Here is a 27,752-nt window from a genome sequence, read left to right as displayed (position 1 = left end):
CATAATTTTGCGCATGCGCATACGCGTAACCATTCGAGAACGGTAATGTGAAGGGTTGGAACAAACCTAATAAAACAATTAGAATACCAATGAAACGATTTTTTTTTTGTAAAATATAATGCAAAATGTAGGTGTTCATTTTTATGAAAGGTATGTACTGATAATCCCGACAATATAGATTATTCAAATCTTAACGTTTTATGTCTTAAACTTGGCCTTACAGACGACCCTCGTCGATCAGGGTGTTATACAAAATTCTTTTGTTGGAAACCTTGTAATTTTTGATCATGCTAATAAATTTTTAATACAAATTAAAATTGAAAAAATAGTTCCAATAACCTTTGAGATTTTAGATGATCAAACCAACACAAAACGTGACAAAACTACAAAATATGAAGAACAGTAATCACTTAAAACTCTACAGCTGACACAAGAAATATAAAACTGATACATTGAAAATTGATATGTTGATATTAACTGAACTGGTTTGTTTATAAAACCAAGACATAAATTATTGGAAGTGCATGACACGTGCAAGAGTAGCCTAAACTTCGGGAGATCCCCGGTTGAACATCACAGAGGCGGATCATTTTATATTACAAATAAGACTTTTTGTATGATATGAATATTAGGCAATTCTTAATAACGAATAACAAACATATATTCGTACTTTTTAAATAAAAAAATATAATATAGATAAGGTCAAAAAATCACCAGATATTAAGCTTTTTAAAAAAGTTTTCACCATATCACCAAATGGGTTAGAAAATCACCAAATCTGGTGATTTTTCACCAGACCTGGCAACCTTGAAATCTGTTATAAAATTTTTTCGAACAATTATCAATGTCCTTGGGTTATTACTACTGAAAATGAATCGTACCGCATGGGAAAAGTTATAGCGGACGGACTACATATAGTTATGTCTATGTGTTCTGTAAATTTTGCATTATCAACATTGTCCTGTGTCCGTGGCGTGGGTGTGTAATTTGAAATAAAAAAAACAAATTGGGTACGTATGTATGAATTATAATTGACAAGTTCTAATTCATATCATATGATTATATAGAAATTTATTTCCAATACTTTGTAAGCGTTAAGATGTTTTACTTTTTGCAAAAGGAAGGATAGATTTTTGTACCACAAATTGAACGAGGAATTATAAAAGTTTTTTTATTTGAAATAGGGTAACGGGTACAGTGGTTGGCCACTTAAGAGATTTCAAATTAAATTAAAATTGTAAATTGGTATATTTTAATGTGAAATATTTTGTAAGGGTTTTTTAATAACAATGAAATATCAAATTTTATAAAAACTCAGGTTATTTTAGTAAAAATAATAATGTACATAAAAAATTAACACAAATTTAAAAAAATACAAAATTACACAGTTATTGGCCACGCAAACATAGTTATTGGCATATCGAATTACAGTTATTGTCCACTCATACAATTCCTAATTTTCTTTTTTTGATGTGCAGTTAGGGCACACAAAACTATTTAGATTTTCAATTTCTTGTTGTTTTTTAACACAACTACCAATATGGGAGCCTCTAACACAAAATAAACATTTTATTCCAACTTTTGATTTAGAAATATTTTAGCAACAAGAATAGCACAATTCTGTATACAAAAGATTATTATTTACAGATATGTTGGTGTTGTCTGATTGTTTCACCAATATATCTGAAAGAATTTGTATTTTTTCATGTTCTGGATATCCCTCTGTTTCGAAAAACAACTTTCTTTTAGCCGACTCACCAGCACGTTTTTCTTTGCTGCTTTCCAAATTTGTAGCTTTGCTTTGGGAAGTATTCCTCAAATTTTATGAATTCTTTTTGTTGGAGACATCAAAAGATACGTTATCAATTGAGGGCAGAATAGCGTTTTCCTCTACAGAATCAGGAAATTGGTTCCGTGGCAGTTCGTGGTTTTCTTTGGCGTTAATCACTTCTGGTATATGTACTCTAACTCCACTTCTCAAAGTAGTGCTTTTAATTGTATGATCAAGAAGTGTGTCTGATTTAAAAGTATTTGTATCTACAATATCACCTGTATTTAGTGTAACATTTTCTTTATTCTTCACAACATTTTGACATTTTTTGCTCTCGGAATTGGCTCTTGTGGCAATTTTTTTTATTACTTTCTTCTTGGTTTCTTTATTTTGTTTACCTTTATTGTTTGCGTTTGCGTCAATTCGCTTTTGTTTTCGTCTAATTTTATTTTTTCTTGTTCGTCTTTCTCTTCAATTTTACGCCTCTCTGCATTTTGACGATCTGAAGAAGTGAGCACGAAAGGCAACCGTTCTGTTTGCTTTTTACCCTTTCTTTCTGGGGTTTTTGGCCAAAAAAGAATTTGTCAATTGAGGTGTCCATTTCTTTATATAATGAGTTGTCTTGATTTACTAAAGGCAGATTATCGGATGTCGATTGAATATCTAAAGTTATTGTATCTTCTGTGACAATAGTATCTTTTCGTTTGGGTTTTCTCGTCTAAACTTTAATACTGCCCGGTTCCAATTTGCCTGTAATGGTTTAAATGCAGCAACATCTGCAGGCTGTATAATTCTGGTCGCATTGGGATATAATGCCACTAAAATAATTTGTAACTTTGAGCATAATTCACTGGTTTGAATGGTTAAGTGAGTTTTATGTCCATCAACGAACAAAATGACTGGGAATTTAGCGTTTTTTGCACCTAGGTACTTATATAAGACTTTCCTATGTATTCATAGAAGTTTTCATTCTTCATCCATCCCGTATCGCTACAGCCTATGCCCCATTCTCGAGGAACTGAATTTATAACATTGCTAGGAAGTTGTTTGTAAGGGTAAATAATTATCGGTACTGTAATTTCTTCAGATGCTGCAAACCTAAACATAACCGTCAAATTAACTTTGGAGTGATGTTCTATTTGATATACATTTTTACTTCCCTTTACAGCCAACACTCGTTTATTTTTGGGACACAAGAGGAAGCAGGTTTCATCCCCATTAAAAACACGTGAAGGGTCTTGAAGAATATCAATGTAACGTTTACGGTGTAAATATTCTTGAACACCGGTGAACCATTTTCTTATATCTTTTTCAGACACAACTGAACTTGCTGCTGTTACCGCTTCTGGAGTTCGCTCGCTTAAATCTGGATGTCTCTTTAAAAAGGATCTATACCAAGCTCTTCCGGGCCGATTGTCAGTAAAAGGATTAGCACGTGGATTTGCATCAAGAAAACTTTTAACTGAGTCTTGTATATTTTCCACTCTTACTGGAAAACCTTTGTCTTGGCATGTTACGATCCAATTCTTTAAACGATTCTCTTCCTCCAAAGAAAGAATAAGATTGGGAGCAAGGTTAGTTTTTTCATTAAATTTTTCGCTTGCTTTAAACTGCAGTGTTGCTCTTGGCACATTAAATTGTTCAGCGGCTTTCCGTTGGCTCATGCAATTTTCTATGGCCTGATAAGCAGACTGAAGATCTTGTTCTGTATATTTTTTGTGATACGTTTTATCTTTCCGGATATTTGGCATTTTTTATTCTAAAAATAAAAATCATTTAATAGTATCTAATAATGTTATCTACAATACGGACGTTTCAAATTTGATTCAGATTGCCCGCATTGGCATTAATTTTATAACAACTAAAATAATTGTAATTTTATAAAAACGAATCCGGACAAAAAATATATTCTTATTACACATTACAGTTATTGGCCACCCTGTGGTTTATTGATTGGCAGTCGGCCAACCACTAGTTATTGCCATAAAAACTAAGAAAAAATGCTTGAAATATGTTGTGTTGGGCCAAACTAAGCTAAAAGAGCCTAAATTATAATAAATATTTTAATTTAAAGTAGGTACAGTAATTGGCCTGTAGGCCAATCATTATAATGCGGACATATTTAAGATACAGTGCTTGGCCACTAAAATTTACGGCCAAAAAATTATAACCTTACTATTAAAACCACCGATAACGTAAGATGTACCCCACTAAATCATCACAAAACATTAATATAAGCAGATACACAATATTATTAGCCAAGATAACTCACCTCATGAATGGCCTTCCTTAACAAATTCTTTAAAAAACTCTTAAAACTGGATGCACCTGTTAAGCTTCGAACAACACACGCTGTCACAACTAGACAATATTAACTGAGAGAGATAATGGCTAAACCAAATATATAGCAATGTTGCCGAATTGCAATGCAAATACATTTATTTCCTTATACTTTCTAAAAATCTTAATATTTCGGATTTTTGTGAAAGTGGCCAATCACTAGTGACCGGCCAACAACTGTATCCGTTACCCTATCTCAGTGGCGTACTATGTTTTCTTAAAAAAATTCAGACCATTACCTGTATTCGCGCTAATGGTAGATATAAAACTCTTAATTCTATGTGAAAAAATGCGCAATAATTACCTCTTAAAATCCATCAAATTTCATTTGCATAACACAACCGGTATTAAAGCAATAAATAAATCGTCCGTTTGTAAGAAAATTTTTAACACCCCGTATCTCGGAAACGAAGCATTTGCAGACATACGTTTATAGAGCAAACTGTCATTATTTTTTCATATAGAATTACCCCTTAAAGTTTGTCGAATTTATTTAGAAACACCCTGTATATAAGGATTTCCATAGTTTTCACTGTATTCCTTTACTCAACCGTTCTCTTCAGTTCGGGGTCTGCATCTCTTCCTTCTTACTATCGGGCTCCAATCTGTTATTCTGTTTAATCTTATTTTAATTTGCTCTTCTGACATGTCCGTACCAAGTTAATCTCTTTTGTTCTATGTAGTCTATTATCTCTTGAATTCATTACCATTATTTTCTTAATCTCTATGTTATTTATTTTATCTCTTCTGCAGCTTCTCCTTAGGAATTCCATCTCTGTTGCTGTTAATGTTTTTATCCCAGAGTACCGGGTTCAATTTTAGTATGCAGTCTACTGTTTGTCCTAGTCTATCGAGGCATAGGCCTACTCATGAGATAATTTAAAAATTAATGAATGATTTTTAATTGAATTTACATGGATGGTCTATCTATCTCTCTCCCTCCGCTGCATCTGTGTCTGTGTCGTTCCATTACTCCCCCCTCTTGATAGATACGCTCACACTTGTACGACAGACAAAGATAGCTAGATCACCGTACTTGATATTGGCGTTGCACCCCGATGCATTGAGTGGCATATCCCTAGCCTGGTCTAGTGGTCTATTGTTAATATGTCTATGGCCCTACCCCTATATATCGTAGCGCACTATAGAGTCATAAATGATGATTTTTTTGCATTATTATTTGATAAAAATACTTACAATGTACTAGTTATATTGTTCGACAGAATTTTTAGGGCACCTACTCCAGTTGTCGGACGCATCAAAGTTTAGAAACCTCTATATTCACAAAACGCCCCCCTCCTAAAAATTTTCCGAAATAAAGAAGTTGTCCGACACGACATGAATAACTGAATAAAAAAGTCTCATTTTAGAAGTTATAATTCTTTATGCACCATTGAGAAAAATGTTGAGAGCAAATTTTTATAACAGCGACAGTATGAAGTAGGTATCCGCATAAACAGTATGCAAATAAAATGTGAAATAGCATACCTATATTGTTCGTCCGCTATAACTTTCCCATGCGTCACGATTAAGTTTCAAACAAATTAAGTCAAAACATAAAGTGAAACGTACGCCGATGTGTGTAGTATATAGTATACAGTATACAAAATGTATATACACATCGACGTTCGTTTGACTTTTTGTTTTGACTTAATTTGTATGATTATTTCATTCATAGGAGATTCTGACCAATAGAAAGCTGCAGAAATGCAAATTAAGGTGATAATTTTTGATAATATCCCGTTGTCAAGTATATTACGTCAGATGCCCTTCGTTGCTACGTAAAAATACATTCAGTGACATTAATGACAATTAATGTTTTAAAAGTTATAAAAGTGATGACTTTCAACCGTAAAATATTTTATATCAACTATGTATTTAACAGTACTAATTTGTACTTACATAAATAAATTACAATAAAATTTTGGTTTGGAACAGTTTTATTCATGAAATAATCGCAACAAATTGCACTCGATCTCTAAAATTAATATAGAATTTTAGAGCTCTTGTGCAATTACTACTGATTATTTCATTCATAGGAGATTCTGACCAATAGAAAGCTACATAATTAAAAATTAAAGTGATAATTTTTGATAATATCCCGTCGTCAGATGCCCTTCGTTGCTACGAAAAAATACATTCAGTGACATTAATGACAATTTAAAAGTTATAAAAGTGATGACTTTCAGCCGTCAAATATTTATAACAACTGTTTGTTTAATTGTACTAATTTGTACTTACATAAATAAATTACAATAAAATTTTGGTTTTGAACTGTTTTATTCATGAAATAATCGCAGCAAATTGCACTCGATCTCTAAAATTATTATCGAATTTTTGCCCTCGTGACACTTTGACATAATTATGATTCAGATCACTCCCCTTCGGGTCGTGAAATTAAAACTGTCAAAGTGTCACTCGGGAAAAATTCGATAATTTTAGAGCTCTTGTACAATTACTACTGAAAATGAATCGTGACGCATGGGAAAAGTTATAGCAGACGAACTATATCATCATTCTCTTTGCCTTATCCCTATGCGGGGTCGGCTTCCCTAATTGCATTTCTCCACGCAATTCTATCTTGGGTCATATCAATGTTAATACCCTTTACCAACATATCCTGCCTTATCGTTTCCCCCCAGGTCTTCTTTGGTCTTCCTCTCCTACTGCTTCCAGGAATCTGCACTTCAGCTATTCTTCGTATTGGGTGATTAACGTCTCGACGTTGAACATGACCAAACTATCTTAACTTATGCTCTCTCATTTTGGTATCAATTGGTGCCACACCTAGACTTCTCTTAATATACTCATTTCTAATTTTATCCTTATTTATCACTCCACTCATCCATCTAAGCATTCTCATTTCCGCCACATGCATTCGTTGTTCCTCTTTCTTTTTCACTACCCAACATTCAGTTCCGTACATCATCGCCGGTCTAATGGCTGTTTTATAGAATTCTCCCTTCAGCTTCATTGGAATTTTTCTGTCACACAACACACCACTCGCTTCTTTCCACTTTATCCATCCAGCTCTAATTCTACTGCATGCATCTCCATCTATTTCTCCATTAATCTGTAATACCGATCCTAGGTACTTAAAACTACTGCTCTTCACAATCATTTCACCATCCAAAGATACCATTTTATTTGTAGTAACTCCATCTTTAAATGAACATTCCAAATACTCTGTTTTTGTCCTACTAAGTTTTAAACCTTTTTCCTCCAGAGCTTGTCTCCACTGTTCCAGTTTTTGTTATACGTCTCTTTCACTATTTCCTATTAACACTACATCATCAGCATACATTAGGCACCAAGGAATGCTACCCTGTACTTTCGCTGTTATCTGGTCCAAAATAAATGAGAATAAATAAGGACTAAGTAGCGAGTCTTGGTGCAATCCTACTTTCACCTGAAATTTATCAGTCTCTCCCACACCTGTCCTAACACTAGTCGTTACTCCCGCATACATATCTCTCACAATCTTTACATATTCGCCAGGGACTCCTTTCTTATTGAGTGCCCACCACAGAATATCTCGAGGAACTCTATCATATGCTTTCTCAAGATCAATGAATAGCATATGAGCGTTGGTCTCTTTATTTCTGTATTTTTCCATCAGTTGCCTTACAATGAAAATTGCATCTGTTGTTGATCTGCTCTGCATAAAGCCAAATTGATTCTCGGATATTTCGGTTTCTTCACGTATCCGTCTATCAATTACTCTCTCCCATATTTTCATGGTGTGGCTAAGTAGTTTTATAGCCCTGTAGTTTGTACATTGTTGTATGTCTCCCTTGTTTTTGTAGACAGGTACTAATATACTGCTTCTCCATTCGTCTGGCATTTGTCCAACTTCCATAATTCTATTAAATAGACCTGCTAGCCAACTTATTCCTGTCTCTCCCAATGCTCTCCATACTTCCCTAGGAATGTCATCTGGTCCGACTGCTTTTCCTTTCTTTATTTTTTAAAGCGCTTGAGCCACTTCCTCGTTTGTTATTCTGATAACCATTGCTGTTACTTTCTCCATTAACTCCACAGACTGTCTGTCAAATTCTTCATTTAATAAACTGTCAAAATACTTTCTCCATCTCTTTTTGACATCCTTTTCGTGAATTAGTATTTTATTATTTTCATCTCGGATACATCTATCTCTACATATCTGATTAAAATCTCTTGCTTTCTTTGCTCTCTGTTTGGATATTTTATATATATCTTTGCTTCGCCTTCCCTGGTATCAAGTTGATCGTATAGGTTTTGATACGCTTCTGCTTTAGCTTTTGCTACTGCTACTTTCGCTTCCTTTTTGGCGACCATATAGTTAGTTAGTTAGTAGCAGACGAACTATAATAGAGTATCAATGCAAATAAAATGTGAAAAAAATATATTGATGTTTATAGTAAATATATTTATTAAGAAATGATTGGGAAAACCCAATAGTTGGCTGTATACCATAGTTTAAAAAACTCATACAGAAGTAAAAACTTCAACTTGTATTCTGGTATAAAATCGTTTATTAAAAAACTATCTAAAAAGTCATCCAAATGGATTGCAAAACGTTTTCGTTCTAATTCAGATGTTCTGAATTAGAACGAAAACGTTTTGCAATCCATTTGGATGACTTTTTAGATAGTTTTTTAATAAACGATTTTATACCAGAATACAAGTTGAAGTTTTTACTTCTGTATGAGATATTTATTATAATTTTTGTGTCTTTGGATTTGTCTTCGTTGGGAATAGTATAAAACATGAAAAAAAAAAAATTAAAAATGTTTGTAAAAAATCTGACGTTTTTAGATATTCTACGATTCATCAAGGGAACAGCAATTGCGGGGAGGCTACAGTTCATAAAAAATGACGTATTAACGTTATTTTTAATTTTTGGTATTATTTTAAGTGTTAAAATTAGTTAAATATTTAAATAAGAATACAAATAAACTGCTATATTTATTTCGTTTAAATCATAATAATAGAAATATAACTTCTTACATGCGTACAAAGTACTCACATTCTTTTTTTTTTAATGATGTGCTCAAAGAATATAATTGTTTCAATTTTTTAGAGGGTTTACCTGAGGTATGCCTCATATATATTTGGTGCTCACCACGCAGTAACAACTTTTTTCTTTATGAGTGGTTTCTTGGTAGGTTATCTCTACTTCAAACGAAAAATTTTGCCTTGGAAGTTGCAGATAAAATATGTCCCTCTGATGTATATTCATCGATATATTCGGTAAGTTAAATCATTACTTTTTTTTACATGATGACTCTCTTGGTTTTTCTTACACTATTTTTTTGTTCTTTGAAATATCGTACTTACGGTAAATTACAAAAAATACGCATATATAATAGTCCAGAAAGCTACTGCGCATCCGCTAGGAAAAATATTCTAATTCGGATTTTTTGCACAATCTTACTCAAAAAGGACTCCTTTTAACAAATTTGCATGTTGCCAGGACCAAAAGGTGTTCAAAAATTTTTTAAACGTTTTTCTTTTTGTTTTTTTTTTCCTAAAATTATTTTTTTTTGCACGGAAAAAAGTTTTTTTTATAATTTTTGGATCATTCCAAACAGAAAAGGTCTTTAGTGACTTTTCTCTAAAAATGATAGTTTTTGACATATAAGTGATTAAAAATTGAAAAATTGCGAAATCGGCCATTTTTAACCCTCAAAAACTATGTGAAAAACTGAAAATTTGAATGTTACCAAGGTAGGTAGATATTCTTTAAACATCGATTGATGAAATCCCGAAGAGTTTTTTGCAATACAATATTCAAAACTCCTTTGTTTTTTAATTGCTAATCAAGCGTGCGCGACACTATTTTCCACCGACGCGACAGTATGGTGCAAATGAAAAGAATAAATTCGTTATTTCGTAAACCGGCGACTTTAAGGAAAAATACCGAAATAGGTCGATTTTTATTTTTAAGTTATGATATTGTGGCATATATGGTATACTTGTGACGTCATCCGTCTGGGCGTGATGACGTAATCGATGTTTTTTTAAATGAGAATATAGGTCGTGTGGTAGATCATTTGAAAGGTTCTTCAATTCTCTATTCAGCAATGTAAACATTTACATAATTATTTGTACAGGGTGTCCTTCTACTTCTTTTTTTGTCAAATAATTTAATTCAATAAAAAATTTTTGGACATCCTGTATAAATAATTATGTAAATGTTTATATTACTGAATAGAGAATTGAAGAACCTTTCAAATGAGCTAGCACACGACCCCTATTCTTATTTAAAAAATCATCGATTACGTCATCACGTCCAGATGGATAACGTCTATACCATATATGCCACAATATCATAAATTAAAAATAAAAATCGACCTGTTCCGGGATTTTTCCTTAAAGTCGCCGGTTTACGAAATAACGAATTTATTCCTTTCATGTGCACCATACTGTCGCATGTCGGTGGAAAATAGTGTCGCGCACGCTTGATTAGCAATTAAAAAACAAAGGAGTTTTGAATATTGTATTGCAAAAACTCTTCGGGATTTCATCAATTGATGTTTAAAGAATATCTACCTACCTTGGTAACATTTAAATTTTCAGTTTTTTACATAGTTTTTGAGGGTTAAAAATGGCCGATTTCGCAATTTTTCAATTTTTAATCGCTTATATGTCAAAAACTATCATTTTTAGAGAAAAGTCACTAAAGACCTTTTCTGTTTGGAATGATCCAAAAAACATAAAAAAACTTTTTTCCATGCAAAAAAAATTATTTTAGGAAAAAAACAAAAAAAAAAACGTTAAAAAAATTTTTGACCACCTTTTGGTCCTGGCAACATGCAAATTTGTTAAAAGGAGCCCTTTTTGAGTAAGATTTTGCAAAAAATCCGAATCAGAATATTTTTCCTAGCGGATCCGCAGTGGCTTTCTGGACTATAAGTTGGGTAGTATGTATAAAGTGGTTGAAGTAGGTAGTCTAAGATCCGACTCTAGGTCGACCTTCACCCATCTGCTTTAAGGATGAAACATTTATTTTTATTAAATTTCTTCTTCTTCTTTATTCCATCTGCTATCGGAGGTTGTATATCATAATGGCTATGGTCACTTTGTTGGCTGCTGCTCTGAACAGTTGCAATGAACTACAGTTAAACCATTCTCTAAGGTTCCTCAGCCAGGAGATGCGTCTTCTTCCTATCATTCTTCTTCCTTGGATCCTTCCTTGCATAATAATTCAAAGCAACGCATATTTTTCTCCTCTGGTAATGTGACCAAAATATTCCAGTTTTCTTGTTTTTATACATTGCTATACACGAAGCTGCAAAAAATCTTGAGAATTTCCAACACCCCCAAAAAGTTGCCTTCTTCATCGACTGCCAAGCCGCAATCCTCGCTCTGTCGACAAATCGATATACCGACTGTGTCAAAACAATATCTTGCCGCGTTCAACTATCGAACTTGCTGGAAAAAGGGTGGCTGATTACTCTACAATGGATCCCTAGTCATGTCGGTGTTGAAGGAAATGAAGCGGCAGATGAACTTGCAAAAAAAGGCACTTTTCTTCCACAGCCCCCTAGCTTCCAATCGTACACATCAGCAAAATCCACCATTAGAAGAGGAATCAAAGCGAAGATAAAAGAGCAGCAAATACAAGCCGGCGCTGGAAAATCTTGGGCCCACCTAATAGATTCACCAATCCCTCGCAACTTGCCGAGACCCATTAGTGTAGCCGTGTTCAGAACAACTACGGGACATGACTACCTAGCTTCCCATCTCCCTGTCCACTATGTAATCAGCCCCAGATGGATGCTGCTCACCTCCCAGTGTGCCCAGCCCTGATAACAGACCCACCCGAGGAGGATGAAGATCGCCTACGAGAAACGGCTCGTCTATACTGGTCAGCGCGCCACCAAATGGCTAACATGCCAAGGGTGGGCGTTGGCTAGTAAGAAGTAAGTACCTAAGTGTTTTTATACGGTTCATAATTTGTAACTCCTTATTTAAACATCGTAGCACTTCAACTTCAACATTGGTATAGCTTTGAACCCACTGAATTTTCAATATTAATTTCTTTGCTTTGGTCATTTTTGTCATCAATCCAGGTTTATAGATATTTTTGCTTTTTTTATTTGGGTTTGCTCTATCATTAGCCTTTCATTTCTATGTTGTGTTTTTGAGACAATCATAAATTTAGTTTTTTCCTTGTTTATTTTTAGTCCATATCGAATGCAATAATCGTTAATTCTATTTATCAATTCTTGTAGCGATACCAGGGTGTCTCCCGTTATAACGGTGTCATCAGCTAATCTTATGTTATTTACTATTCTTCCGTTTATAGAGGTTCCATTACTTAGTTCCGCTATCGCTTCCTGAAAATATAGCTTCACTGTAAACGTTAAACAGTAGCGGCGACAGAAGACAACCCTGTCTTACTCCTCTCTTTATATCAATATTCTCGGACTCTTGTTCTTTTATCTTTATATTGGCCTTTTGATTCCAATACTGGTTGATGATAATTTATAAATCTCGTCTGTCTATATCTCTGTTTTTCAATAATTCTATTAGTTTTTCATGTCGTACCCTGTCGAACGCTTTTTCGAAATCGATGAAACAGGAATAAATATCCAGGTTCATATCTAAGCAGCTTTGAGAGAGGACCTTAAACGCAAGCAATGCCTCTCTTGTTTCAAGTCCTTTGCGAAACCCAAATTGGGTATCATCCATATCATCTCCTAGCTTTCTGTATAATCTTCCATGAATCCACCTTTAGAAATATTTTGAGGGTATGGCTTATTAGTGATAAGTGTCCTATAGTCCGAACAATCTTTGGCATATATTGTTTTTGGTATTGTTACAAAGGTGGACACCAACCGTTCCTGAGGGATTTTTTCGGTTTTATATACTTCATTAAACAGATCCAGTAGTACAGGTAGAGTTTCATCATCTAGACATTTCAGTAATTCCTCAGGCATTTCGTCTGGACCTACAGTTTTTTCGTTTTTTGCGTTTCGTATTGCTTGTTCGATTTCTTCCATTATGATCTCTGGTCCCGTTTCGCTGTTGATTTTGTCCGGTTCTTGTCTATTATCCTCAAACAGATCTGTTATGTATGTCTTCCACTTTTTTAATTTCTCTTTGACTTCTATAATAATTTTTCCATTTATGTGTTTAAGAAGGCTATCTTTCTTTTTTCTTATGCATGTTAAAGCTAGCATGCTTTTTACAATATTCTTTTATTTCACTGCATTGATTTGTCAGCCAGGTGGATTTGGCATCTTTTATTTTCTTTCCTATTAATCTCTGTATTTCTTTGTAAGTTGCCTTACTCCTGCCTTAATGTTTCCTTCTTTCCTCCATTAGCTCTAGGATTTCTGAAGTCATCCATCTTTGTTTTTTTTATATTTGTCTGTAATATTTTCTCTCCTGCCTCTACTAACGTTTCTTGTATTATGTTCCATTTGTCATTACCATATGTTGTTTTTATCACGTCTTGTTTGATTTTAATTAAGTTATCATTTATTTCTTGTTTTAAACTCTGGCGTATAGGTTCTTCTTTTATCTTTGAGACATTAAATCGTGGTATATTTCTTTATTTTTGGATCTTCTTCAATTTTATCTTCAATACGCCCAGTGGCGTAACAAAATCCGTCGCCCCCCCCCCCCGCAGAATTGGAAATGAGGCCCCCTTTAAAAAATTGCTAAATGTGTAAAACATGTGTAAAAACACTTATATGTGATATAGCCCAGTAAATGAACGTGAAATACGGCGATACCGTGTAATTTTCAGTATCACCACCGAAGTGGTTAAGTCAATACTTTTCGAGTTATTTACGAGAAAAAATGTTTATTGTTTAACAAAAAAAACACGTTTTAAGGCGGTTTTTCGCAAATAACTCAAAAAGTAAGTATTTGACCGAAAAAAATATTCTTAGCAAAAATATAGCTTATAAATATGAAAGTCTATCGACCTACTAAAAGCAAAGTTGTAGCTCTTGAGAAATTGTTATTATTCGTCAAATTCCAAATCATATCAACATAAAAAAACCAAAAAATGAAGCATTTTTCGAAGAAAACTTATTGAAACCTTTTTAAAGTGTTTATAAAACGTCTTATTTTTATCTTCTCTATAAAAATTTCTAGTATCAAAATTAAGCGAATTACGCTCAAAATACAGTTAAGCCCGAGAGGGGGGGGGGATGAACTTTATTATGATACATGCATAGCTTAGACTACCTCATACTTTACCTCGTTCAACACAACCTTTACTACCGTTCAGCACAAAGCTAAAAACATTTGAACTGCAAATATTTAAATTTATATTTTTTTAAAAGTTGCGTTAGGGCATGGCCTCTCTCTGAATCTGCCCTTGTTAATACTTTTTAAGTTATTTGTAAAAAAGGGCATTTTTCCAAAATAAAAAAACTTTTTTTACTATAAAACCAAATTTTTTCAAAAAGAAGAACTTTGATCCGATCGTACTTACAGATCATATAGGGGAAGATTTTCAGGTTTTTTTCAAAAAAAGGGGCCAACTTTATTTTGAGCGTAACTCGGTTAGTTTTGATGCTAGAAACTTGCTATAAACGCTATAAAAAGCTTTAATGAGTTTTCCCCGAAAAGTGCTTTATTTTTTGGTTATTTCAGGTTGAAATATTCGATTTGGAATTGGACGACTTTTTGGACGAAGAACAATTTTTCATGAGCTACAACTTTGCTTTTACTGTGTCGATAGACTTCATGAATAATACACCATTTTTTTGTTTTTTTATAAGCTACATTTTTGCTAAAAATATTTATTCGATAAAATACTTATTTTTTGAGATATTTGCGATAAACCGCAACATTTTTTTCTCGCAATTAACTTAGGCAACGAAAAGTATTGACTCAGGTACATAAAGAAATTCTATAGAACAAAAGTTGCTTATAATTAGTCAATTTATCAAATTCCGTACTTATTTTAAAGGTATGTTTTTCGCCCCCGAGAAAGAGTGACTTTTACCCCCCAAGTAAAAGCAACCAACGGCACAAATCCAACTTTGAAGGGTAGGATAAGTAGAACCTAAATCTAAATCTAAATTGGAAAATTGGCCTAATCTACCTCCCAACAGTGTTATCGTAATTGACAATGTACCTTATCATAAGTTTATTTATTTATATATAAATTTTGAAGATATTCTTCTTTAGCGGCGAATCGACAGAGGGTAAAATTGTACATGACCGCGCGCCTGCGCACACTGACAGCAGTATGTAGTTCATTGCTAATCTTTCAAGATAGGTATGTATGTATCTGTAACCGTGCAAATAAGTCATTAAAAGAATATATTAGTGTTTTTAGTAAATGTATTATTTATTATAATTCTTGTGTTTTTGGATTTGTGTTTCTCTGTAGTAAAATAATAAAATATGTAGGCATAACATTTTTACACTTTGTCGCCGTGTTGTGTAATTATATCCGAAACTTACGTGTCAATTTAAGTGGCTCGATGGCGTAGTTGGCAGAGCGGTGGGCCAGAGAATGGAAGCACGTGGGTTCTAATCCTGGACGATTCATATTTTTTTTTATTTTTCGTTATTTTAATAAACATTTTTTGAAAGTAGTAGATAAGAAAGTTAGTTTAATTTTTAAATAAAATACAAATAACCTTTTAAGTATATTTACTTCGTTTAAATTACCTATATCATAGAAGAATATCTTCTTACGTGCGTACAAAGTACACACACATTCTTTTTTATATATAAAATATATAAAGGATATACAATATACAAATAAATTATATAAACCGAAATGTGTTAAATTTGCTGTTGATTTCATTATTAGAAATAACAGATAATTATTATTGAGGATTATTTCATTTCAAAAGAGGCATTATTTGACGCTGCCATAGAATCATGTACTACAGTCGAACCCGCTTATTAGAATACCGGTTATAGGAATATCCCGGTTTAAGGAATAGAAATTTGAGGTCCCGAAACGTTTTTACTAGCTATCAATGATCGGTTATTGGAATATCTTGGTTATAGAAATACTTTTATTTGGCACGAAAGCCATTCCAATAAGCGGGTTCGACTGTATTAATTTAGGTGAAGACTGATCTCTCTCTTCAATCCTGACCCCCCAGAGGGAGTGTCGTGGTCGATGTGATGTCGTGTATTGTCCGTCTCCTAAGATCTCTGTCTCTGGCCATTTGTTTTAACTCATGCATAGGTCTTTTGCATATTCCCGTAATTTTATCGATCCATCTTGTTGGGAATTTTGCTCGCGATCTTCGGCCTTGTTTCCATATTTTCTGTGTTTGATCTCATAACATGTCCAAAGTATTTTAATTGTTGGAGATGAACATTACTGGAGAGTCGTTGGCTAACTTTTAGCTCTTTTAAAATTGAATTATTTTTCCTACGGTCGGTCCAAAGAATTGGTAACCTTCGTCTTCAACAGAACATTTCAGTGGCGTCTATCGTTCTTCTTTCCGATTGTCTCAGGGTCCAAGATTCACATCCATAGGTCAGTATTGGGAATATTGAGCAGTTGATCAACCTCACCTTCAACGTTCTTGAAATTTGGCAGCCCTTCCATATTGTGGTCATTTTTGCTGTGGCAACTTTTGCGAGATCACATCTACGTTTTATTTCTTCCTGCAGTGACCCTGTGATTGTGATCAATGATCCCAGATATAAGTATGAGCTCACAACCTCAAAAGCGGTCAATTGAGGTTATGAGTGGATGATTGTTATGTAGTATATCCACTATCATGATCTTTGTCTTTGATATGTTTAATTGCAGACCAAATATTTGATTTTTTTGTTTTCGACCAGTCGTATAAGATCAATCAGTTCTGCTTGACTGATTGACTGTTTGCAAGATGGACTGTGTCATCTGCGAAACGTGGGTTGTTTATCTTATGACCATTTATTGAGATGCAATTTTCCCATTCTTGAAGTGCTCTTATCCTAATATGCTCGCCGTATACAGTATGGTTTTATGGATTCTGCAATCTACCGGAAGGGCAATAAGCGTTTGCTTTGACAAATGTGAGATTGACATGCAGAGTATCACTCAAGTGAGTAATCTCCTTTAAAGAACTAGCTAAATTTAAATTTAGTGTTTTTTTTTGACAACGAGAGTACTTATTGGTGTCTATATGTCCTTAGAAGCTAAAACTTATCTGAGTCCTGTAGACAGGTCGGCAGGCAGCAGGCGTCCAAGTCTACGCACTTCGTTGACATTAGACGGTTGACCAACACGTTAGGGTGCACTGACACGCTTTCACTGTAACGAACACTGAACTGGTAGATCACTTCCTTGATGGATTCCAACTTGACGTCGTGTAGAATGAACCTGTTGGGGATGTAGAAAGGTGCATCGACGATGGTTAGCAACACTTTGTTTTGGAATCTTTGAAGGATGTCAATGTTGGAATTACTGGCGGTTCCCCAAAGTTGTATACCATATGTCCACACAGGTTTGAGAATGGCCTTATACAACAGTATTTTGTTGTCCAATGATAATTTAGATTTGCGTCCAATCAGCCAATACATTTTGCTAAATTTAAGACCGAGCTGTTTTCTTTTGGTGAATATATGTTTCTTCCAAGTCATCCGTCGGTCCAAATGGATGCCAAGATATTTAGCATCGTCAGCTTGTGGGAGGCATACAGTATGGTGAAATGAAAGAAATAAATTCGTTATTTCGTAATCTCACAACTTTAAGGGGATGGGTACGTATTTTCGGCTGCAATGCTATTCAAATGGGGATTCATTTTTTTTCGAATCCTGAGAAAACTAATAAGTATTTTTGAAAAACTTAAACGCAGAATGAAAGACTACGTTATTACCGAAGGCCGAAAGTCCCTGAAAACTTCTATATTGTTTAGTTTAATAAGTTAAGTAGTGAAAAATGAAGAGAAAATGTAGTGTGATATTTAATTTCAAATATCTTATTCAAAAGAAACTTTTTATTAATTCTAAGGGACTTTCGGCCCTCGACAATAATTTAGTCTTTCATTCTGCGTTTAAATTTTTTAAAAACATTTATTAGTTTCTTCAGGATTCGAAAATAAAATTAAAGCACTCATGGGAGTGCCGACAGAAGTGAAAACTTCACATAGTATATAAATTACGAGCTCAATGCTTTTTCCCCATCCAAAAAGAAGTGCTATACCTATATTATATACGCGTTGCGTACATTCTATGCTATTTATGTATACATACACATAATATATATACGTACGAAATTTAGTTCGGCAAAGTAATGACGGTCGCAAACTCAATACCTTTTCCCCATCTAAAAAGTGCACAACATCCCTAAAGAAGTTTTCACTTCAAACATTTATTGCGTCGAAGCAATGACGGTCGCTAATTTAATACTTTTTCCCCATCTAAAAAGTACACAACGTCCCTAAAGAAGTTTTTACTTCAAAAATTTATTTCGTCGAAGCAATGACGGTCGCTAATTCAATACTTCTTCCCCATCCAAAAAGGGCACAACGCGCCTAAAGAGGTTTTCATTTCAAAAATGTATTTCGCCGAAACCATGACGGTCGCTAATTCAACACTTTTTCCCCATCTAAAAAGTGTATGACGCCCCTAAAAAAGTCTCGGTTTCAAAAATATATTTCATCGAAACAATGACGGTCGCTAATTCAATACTTATTCTCCATCTAAAAAGGGCACAACGTCCCTAAAGAAGTCTTCACTTCAAAAATTTATTTCGTCGAAGCAATGACGGTCGTTAATTCAATACTTCTTCCCCATCCAAAAAGTGCACAACGTCCCTAAAGAAGTTTTCACTTCAAACATTTATTTCGTCAAAGCAATGACGGTCGCGAAGACAGTCGCTAATCCAATACTTTTTCCCCATCTAAAAAGGGCAAAACGTCCCTAAAGAAGTTTTCACTTCAAAACATTATTTCGTCCAAGCAATGACTGTCGCGAAGACGGTCGCGAATTCAATACTTTTTCCCCATCTAAAAAGGGCAAAACGTCGCTAAAGAAGTTTTCACTTCAAAACATTATTTCGTCCAAGCAATGACGGTCGCTAATTCAATACTTCTTCCCCATCCAAAAAGTGCACAACGTCCCTAAAGAAGTTTTCACTTCAAACATTTATTTCGTCAAAGCAATGACGGTCGCGAAGACAGTCGCTAATCCAATACTTTTTCCCCATCTAAAAAGGGCAAAACGTCGCTAAAGAAGTTTTCACTTCAAAACATTATTTCGTCCAAGCAATGACGGTCGCGATGACGGTAGCTAATTCAATACTTTTTCCCCATCTAAAAAGTGCACAACGTCCCTAAAAAAGTTTTCACTTCAAAAATTTATTTTGTCGAAGCAATGACGGTCACTAATTTAATACTTTTTCCCTATCTAAAAAGTGCACAACATCCCTAAAGAAGTTTTCACTTCAAAAATTTATCTCGTCGAAGCAATGACGGTCGCTAATTCAATACTTCTTCCCCATCCAAAAAGTGCACAACGTCCCTAAAGAAGTTTTCATTTCAAAAATTTATTTCGCCTGAGCGATGACGGTCGCTAATTCAACACTTTTTCCCCATCTAAAAAGTGCAAAACGTCCCTAAAGAAGTTTTCACTTCAAAAATTTATTTCGTCGAAGCAATGACGGTCGCTTATTCAATAATTCTTCCCCATCCAAAAAGTGCAAAACGTCCCTAAAGAAGTTTTCACTTCAAAAATTTATTTCGTCGAAGCAATGACGGTCGCTAATTCAATACTTTTTCTCCACTTAAAAAGCGCAAAACGTATCTAAAGAAGTTTTCACGTCAAAACAGTATTTCGTCGAAGCAATGACGGTCGCTAATTCAATACTTTTTCCCCATCTAAAAAGTGCTCTTTTTTCTCACGAGGGAAAACCAGGAAAAACCTCGTGATACTATCCCGACATCGTAAGTATTTGGGTTTACATTTAGTTTATTCTCAAAAATAATACCAAATTCTGACTTGATATTTTAAATTTTAAATAATACTAAAATACTAAATATGTACTAACTCGATATGTTACTGATTTACTAATTGTGGTATTTTCTTTCTATTGACTTCCTCGTTTAATATGGGTAACCACATCCTACTGCATTCTACCGAGGAATTTGCGACACAATTGGTTTCATTTAGCATAATTAGAGCCGCTTCTTTGATTTTTCTCTTTTTACTATCTGCTTCTTTCAGGACTATACTTGAATCTCTCCACTGAACTCTATGTTCATTATCCCATGCGTGTTGACATATTTGATAAAATTTGGTTATTGTAAAATTGTGGCTTATTTCCCATTTGAATATACTTGATTATAAAAATGCCACAAGAAAATAGCTTCAGAACAACGTTAATGATGACATTGTCAAGTAGAATGACATTCTAGTAATGTTTACATATCCATACCAGTGTGAACTTTACTACACATAATTTGCCGTGTAAAGACAGAAAAAGTAGGGATAGCCGTAAAATATTTTCGAATTATGCACCGATGGCCTTAAGGAAAAATCTTGAAACAGGTCGATTTTTATTTTTATATTTTAATTGTTTTTTATATATAGTGACGTCATCCATCTGGGCGTGATGACATAATCGATGATTACTTGATGATTAAAGTTACTTTAAGTATTTTTTGCAATATATTAAAACATTTATTTCAGAATAACTGCACCAGTACTAGTGCTCTATCTATTGGCGGTGTATTTATTTAAACACATGGGTAATGGACCATTATGGCAGCCTGGATGTCAAACTGAAATAAATAATTGTAAAACATACTGGTGGTCTTATTTTCTTTATATCCAAAATTATGCTAATTGGGATCAACTGGTAAGAATTTAGTATTGTTCTGCAGATATTAGGGCATTATATTTTTAATCGGGTAGCCTAATAACAAAGACGACTAAAGATCATTATTATCATCAAGCAAATTTTTAAGGACGGCCAATTTTCTGTAGTGCCTAATAGGGAAGCAAAGATCGTTTTTCAAATCAACATTGGAAGTTAAGGATATTTTCTCGAGTTTTGAAGAAAGTAAATAAAGATAAAACAAAATACATGGTAGTTTCAAAACAAGAACGGCGGCAAATAATGCAAAATATTATTATAAATGATCATAACTTCGGAGTGGTTCAAGAAGTTAAATATTTAGGAGCAACAATCACCACTGACAACAAAGTACAACGAGAAGTTGAAATGCGAATAATGCGGGAAACAGATCTTTCTTTGCAATGCAACATCTCTCATAAGGTCAAAACTCCTTTCACGAGGTGCAAAAATCCAAATTTACAAAACTATAATAAGACGCAGTCGCGCATGGAAACAAAACATGGACGCTAACTAAACAAGAAGTAAATAAATTGCTAATGTGGGACGTAAATTCCTTCGAGTTTCGAGTAATATATAGTCCGTCCGCTATAACTTTTCCCATGCGGTACGATTCATTTTCAATCAAATTAAGTCAAAACAAAAAGTGAAACGTACGCCGATATGTGTGGTATATAGTATACAGTATACAAAATGTATATACACGTCGACGTTCGTTTCAATTTATGTTTTGACTTAATTTAATTAAAAATGAATCGTACCACATGGGAAAAATTATAGCGGACGGACTATACATATGGTCCTTCAAGAAAGAGCGTGACAAACGAATGGAGGCAAACGACAATCGCCTAATAACTAATAATGTGTTTTGGGAAAGACCAGATGGGAGACGATCTGTAGGATGACCTAAAAAAAGGTGGAAAGACGCAATCAGTGAGACTCTGGAGTAAATGGGAGTGAGGCAATGGGAAATAGTGGCACACGACGACAGACATGGAAGGCAGTGGCAATAGTAAACACGGCAAAAACTCAGGAAAAGTTGAAACGCTATTGATGATGATGATGACTCAGTTGAAAGCCTTTTTGAAAATTTATATATATATATATATATAAATAAATAAGCAAAATCATTGGCTAATACTCGTAAAGTGAATGTGAATTTAGTTGGAAATATATAAAATGATGAAGGGTCATCATTCCATACATTTCTGTGCAACTATATACACCGGTGTTTCGGCCTATTTGGGCTTCGTCAGTATAGTGTAGCAAGTTAAAAAAGTTGTTTGTTAACTTGTAAAAGGATTACTACAGGAGCAAGGTTACCAATTTTGGTCAGGTTGTTAGAAGACCCGCAGTCGCAAGGCTACAACTAACATTGCCAAGGAGGTAAAGCTACCTGAGGAAATGAAAAGCCATAACATTATTAAATAAAATGATGTTGGATAATCGAGTACAAATATAAAAATAAATAAGCAAAATCATTGGCTAATACTCGTAAAGTGAATGTGAATTTAGTTGGAAATATATAAAATGATGAAGGGTCATCATTCCATACATTTCTGTGCAACTATATACACCGGTGTTTCGGCCTATTTGGGCTTCGTCAGTATAGTGTAGCAAGTTAAAAAAGTTGTTTGTTAACTTGTAAAAGGATTACTACAGGAGCAAGGTTACCAATTTTGGTCAGGTTGTTAGAAGACCCGCAGTCGCAAGGCTACAACTAACATTGCCAAGGAGGTAAAGCTACCTGAGGAAATGAAAAGCCATAACATTATTAAATAAAATGATGTTGGATAATCGAGTACAAATATAAAAATAAATAAGCAAAATCATTGGCTAATACTCGTAAAGTGAATGTGAATTTAGTTGGAAATATATAAAATGATGAAGGGTCATCATTCCATACATTTCTGTGCAACTATATACACCGGTGTTTCGGCCTATTTGGGCTTCGTCAGTATAGTGTAGCAAGTTAAAAAAGTTGTTTGTTAACTTGTAAAAGGATTACTACAGGAGCAAGGTTACCAATTTTGGTCAGGTTGTTAGAAGACCCGCAGTCGCAAGGCTACAACTAACATTGCCAAGGAGGTAAAGCTACCTGAGGAAATGAAAAGCCATAACATTATTAAATAAAATGATGTTGGATAATCGAGTACAAATATAAAAATAAATAAGCAAAATCATTGGCTAATACTCGTAAAGTGAATGTGAATTTAGTTGGAAATATATAAAATGATGAAGGGTCATCATTCCATACATTTCTGTGCGACTGCGGGTCTTCTAACAACCTGACCAAAATTGGTAACCTTGCTCCTGTAGTAATCCTTTTACAAGTTAACAAACAACTTTTTTAACTTGCTACACTATACTGACGAAGCCCAAATAGGCCGAAACACCGGTGTATATAGTTGCACAGAAATGTATGGAATGATGACCCTTCATCATTTTATATATTTCCAACTAAATTCACATTCACTTTACGAGTATTAGCCAATGATTTTGCTTATTTATTTTTATATTTGTACTCGATTATCCAACATCATTTTATTTAATAATGTTATGGCTTTTCATTTCCTCAGGTAGCTTTACCTCCTTGGCAATGTTAGTTGTAGCCTTGCGACTGCGGGTCTTCTAACAACCTGACCAAAATTGGTAACCTTGCTCCTGTAGTAATCCTTTTACAAGTTAACAAACAACTTTTTTAACTTGCTACACTATACTGACGAAGCCCAAATAGGCCGAAACACCGGTGTATATAGTTGCACAGAAATGTATGGAATGATGACCCTTCATCATTTTATATATTTCCAACTAAATTCACATTCACTTTACGAGTATTAGCCAATGATTTTGCTTATTTATTTTTATATTTGTACTCGATTATCCAACATCATTTTATTTAATAATGTTATGGCTTTTCATTTCCTCAGGTAGCTTTACCTCCTTGGCAATGTTAGTTGTAGCCTTGCGACTGCGGGTCTTCTAACAACCTGACCAAAATTGGTAACCTTGCTCCTGTAGTAATCCTTTTACAAGTTAACAAACAACTTTTTTAACTTGCTACACTATACTGACGAAGCCCAAATAGGCCGAAACACCGGTGTATATAGTTGCACAGAAATGTATGGAATGATGACCCTTCATCATTTTATATATTTCCAACTAAATTCACATTCACTTTACGAGTATTAGCCAATGATTTTGCTTATTTATTTTTATATTTGTACTCGATTATCCAACATCATTTTATATATATATATATATATATATATATATATATATATATATTAAAGGTTTTTAGGCTAAATTCTTGTTAAGAAATGTATAAATATTTTCAATTTGGTTATTAGTGGAGGAAATAAAGCTGAAAAAATGGCAAAACCTCGCAATTTTTTCGTCCAGCATCGATTTGTACAAAAATTTGGGATTAGGCTTATTGCGCCCTCTAGTTCGTTTTAAATATTGAACCGTAGTACGCTTTTGGTTTTTTAAGGGTGAAAACTACCCCTAATTGTAAAAAATTATACAATAACATTTTAAACTTTAATATTGTCAACATTTGGTTCTTATTACTTACATAATGATTGTTTTATGCTTTAAGATATACTATCATAATATTTCAACCCTTAAAACCACCCTTGTTGGAGCTATATATAAAAATTTACTTATCCTAAAAGAATAATTTCGGCTTGCATCGATTTACATAAAAAATTGGGATAAGGATCATCTCACCCTGTACTTCATATTCTATATCATGTTTAACCCGCCGTTACACGCGTCTTCTATTGTGACGTGGTTGCACGCGTATGAGCGTCGCCCTCACCTACATAAATTCGACTTATTTCGAGGAAGAATGAATGTCAACATGTATAAATATAAAATGGGTTGTACTCACATATTATAGAAAGTCTTGTAAACCAATGTTTTTTATTAATTTAACAAAACAAAAGTAAAAATAATATAGATCAAAAGCAAGTTTTCTTAATTTTCAATTTCAGCAAGCCACTGAAGAAATTAACGTTCTTTACGCGAATTCATTTTACTAAAAATACAAATTAAAATTAAAAACTGTTCTGAAGCTATTTCTTTTTGGCATTTGTGTAATTAACTATTAATATTTTGTATTTTGATAACGACGTCCGAGGTGGAATTCGAAACGTCAATAAAAACAATTTTTCAAGTTAAATTGTGGCTTATTTCCCAATTAGAATAGGTAAATTTAAACATGGGTTCTTAACCAGTGGCGCACCTAGAATTTTCCTCTGGGGGGAGGGGGTTTGCTTGGGCACCTAAAGTTTTTTGTATTATTTGTGAAAGACAAGTTACATTTTCCTACTTTCTTTTATATATATTTCTATATGCTCTGGGTGGAATTTTAACCCCCAAACCCCCCCTCGGTGTGCCACTGTTCCTAACCTAATCCAAACAATAATATTTTAATTAAACCTACCTAAATATTAAATACAAACCTAAAAGTGTCTTTGAGATAATAGAAACGTGATTTCACTGTGATTGCACGCGCAGTGAGGAATTCCCTCACTTGACGAGGGATGTCTCTTCTTTCAACTATCACACAGCACACTGACCGCCTGAAATATTCTATAACTTTTTCATACCCTCTCATAAACCATGCTAAAGGCATTCCTGGGTGCTTAAGGTTATCGTATTAGTTTACACAATTTCATTGGTTATAAACAAATATGGTGAGGGATTTCCTCATAGCGCGTGTAATGGCGGGTTAAGGGAGTTGATCATTTTTAGGGGTGTAAACTACCCCTTATTGTCAAAAATTATATAAAAATATTGTAAACTTTAATATGAGTAAAATTTGGTTTTGATTGGTTAAATAATGATTGTTTTATACTTTAGGATATAATATCATAACATTTCAACCCTTAAAAACCACCATTAATAACATTACAGTTTTTATAAGTAGATATTTTAATAGATCTATACAGAAAAAAAAGTAGAATTAAAGAATTACAAAAACATTTATTTACACAAAAATACGAATTTACAAATATGTACAAATACAAACGCAAAAATAGTTTTTTAGTCATCTTCCAGTATACGAACCGGTTCTGTGGTATTATACATACATTGAAAATTATCCATAAGCGGACTATTCAAATTTTTCGAAAAAAAAAAATTCAGTTTTATAAACATAGCTCCTTTATTTTTGGCGATAAAAAGTTTTTTTAAAGTAGAATTTTTGAAAAGTTATAAGACTTTGTAAACTAAATTCCGTAAGATCCCTTAGGTTTTAATTAGGGTGGGTTTACAGGGCTCAAATAAGGGGGTGTTTGCTCGTAAATAGAGGATTTAAACAGCTATATCTCTGTAAGTGTTCACTGTAATGAAAATCTATATACAAAGCAATTTTAGTTATTAAAAAAGCTACAATTTAGTAATCCATCATTTTTTCGTATTTCCAGTATTTTCGGAGATATTTTGAAGTAAAAGGTGAAAAATGGGAAATTCCAAAAAATTAATTTTTCTTTAAACTCCCAATTTTTCTAAAATTAGGCCTTTTAAATAGGTCAAAATCTTTTTGGGTGTATTGATAATACAAACAAAAAAGGAACTACAGAAAGGTGAAGACCAATTTTTTACTTAGGAGGATAGTTAGGGGGTTGTTTTCACTGATTTTTTCATAGAGAAAAGCAGGTACCGACATTTTTTTGATCATAAGTCGCTTCATTCTTAGGCTAGAAACTTTGTATTATTATTTTTTGAAAGACCTAACTGTATACTTAAAAAATATTATTTAAGTTTTCCTCGAAAAGTGCACAGTTTTTCTGTTATTTTCCTTTGAATATTTCGAATTATGCATTTGACGAAAAAAGCTAACTTTTAACATGCCGTATCTCGGTTTGTATTGGTCTTAAAGATATTAAAGAAAAAGAATTTGGTTTGTGTTACTAAAATATACAATTTTGATATCTACAGTTTTTTTTACTAAATGCATATTTTTCGAGGTATTCTCAAAAAACCCACTAAAAAAGTCGATTTTTTCATCGAAAAACTGTTACTTTCAAGCGCGAATAACTCGAAAAATATTAGTTTTACGAAGAAAATGTAAAAAACATTTTTTTCTTAGAATTGCTTTTTACATCGATTTACATGGTTAAAATGTAATAAAAAATTCCCGCCCCCGAGATGGGGTGACAACCACCCCCAAGGTTTTAGCGTAAAGCGGCATGATATAGAAAATGATCCTTGGACTATTCCCTACCTTCTGTGAAAATTTCAAGTAAATCCATGCTGGACGAAAAAATTGCGAGCCAAAATGCTTCATTTCCTCGACTATATACATTTTTTAATTTATTTACTCTTTTGGAGTACTTTGGAAATCTTATTGTTGGTACTTTACCACGCTGAGCAGATGGGACGTGAATTATTTAAAATTCCCTCATCTTATTGTTAGTCTCGGTACCCGTATGGCTTATAATTTTTGAGAGCCGCGGAGGTAGTAACCAAAGAGATTTCCATCTGTTGCCAATCTGGTAGTATGGAGAACGATATTATGTCGGTTTCTGTACTACTAGATTGAGAACTTAGTTCGTTTTAAATTCTCTTTGTTTCTTGATATTTTATTTTATAATAAAACATTATCGTTAGTAGAACATTATTTTTAAAAGTGATATTATTTTTATATTCTTAATATATTTTTTATTACGCTCCTTCGGGTAACATTACAATCTACTCACTGATAGAACAATGAGTAACTTATTTTTAACCAAAACTAACTAAACATTTCTAAGCTAGAGTCTTACACTTCAGTATTTCTATAGTTGCTGTCATCTTTTTACACTAAGATTAAAATCTAGACACCAAAATGTCAATAGAGCTTTCACATCTAAAAATTTTGATTAG

The 27,752-nt window shown here is 33.6% G+C and overlaps 1 protein-coding gene across 2 annotated transcripts in view; it reads left to right on the top strand.

Moving 5' to 3' along the window:
- LOC114336198 (nose resistant to fluoxetine protein 6-like) overlaps positions 1-27,752 on the top strand; it is a 151,852-nt gene that overhangs the window by 72,821 nt on the left and 51,279 nt on the right. For both annotated transcript variants that reach the window (XM_050645732.1, XM_050645733.1), the window contains exons 7-8: positions 9,174-9,343; positions 20,711-20,879. In XM_050645732.1, the coding sequence (XP_050501689.1) occupies positions 9,174-9,343; positions 20,711-20,879 (339 nt within the window). The remainder of the gene's footprint in view (positions 1-9,173; positions 9,344-20,710; positions 20,880-27,752) is intronic.

The sequence above is a fragment of the Diabrotica virgifera genome, chromosome 3 (assembly GCF_917563875.1).
Source record: "Diabrotica virgifera virgifera chromosome 3, PGI_DIABVI_V3a".
Lineage (NCBI taxonomy): Eukaryota > Metazoa > Arthropoda > Insecta > Coleoptera > Chrysomelidae > Diabrotica > Diabrotica virgifera.
This window is presented reverse-complemented; position numbering and strand designations above follow the sequence as displayed.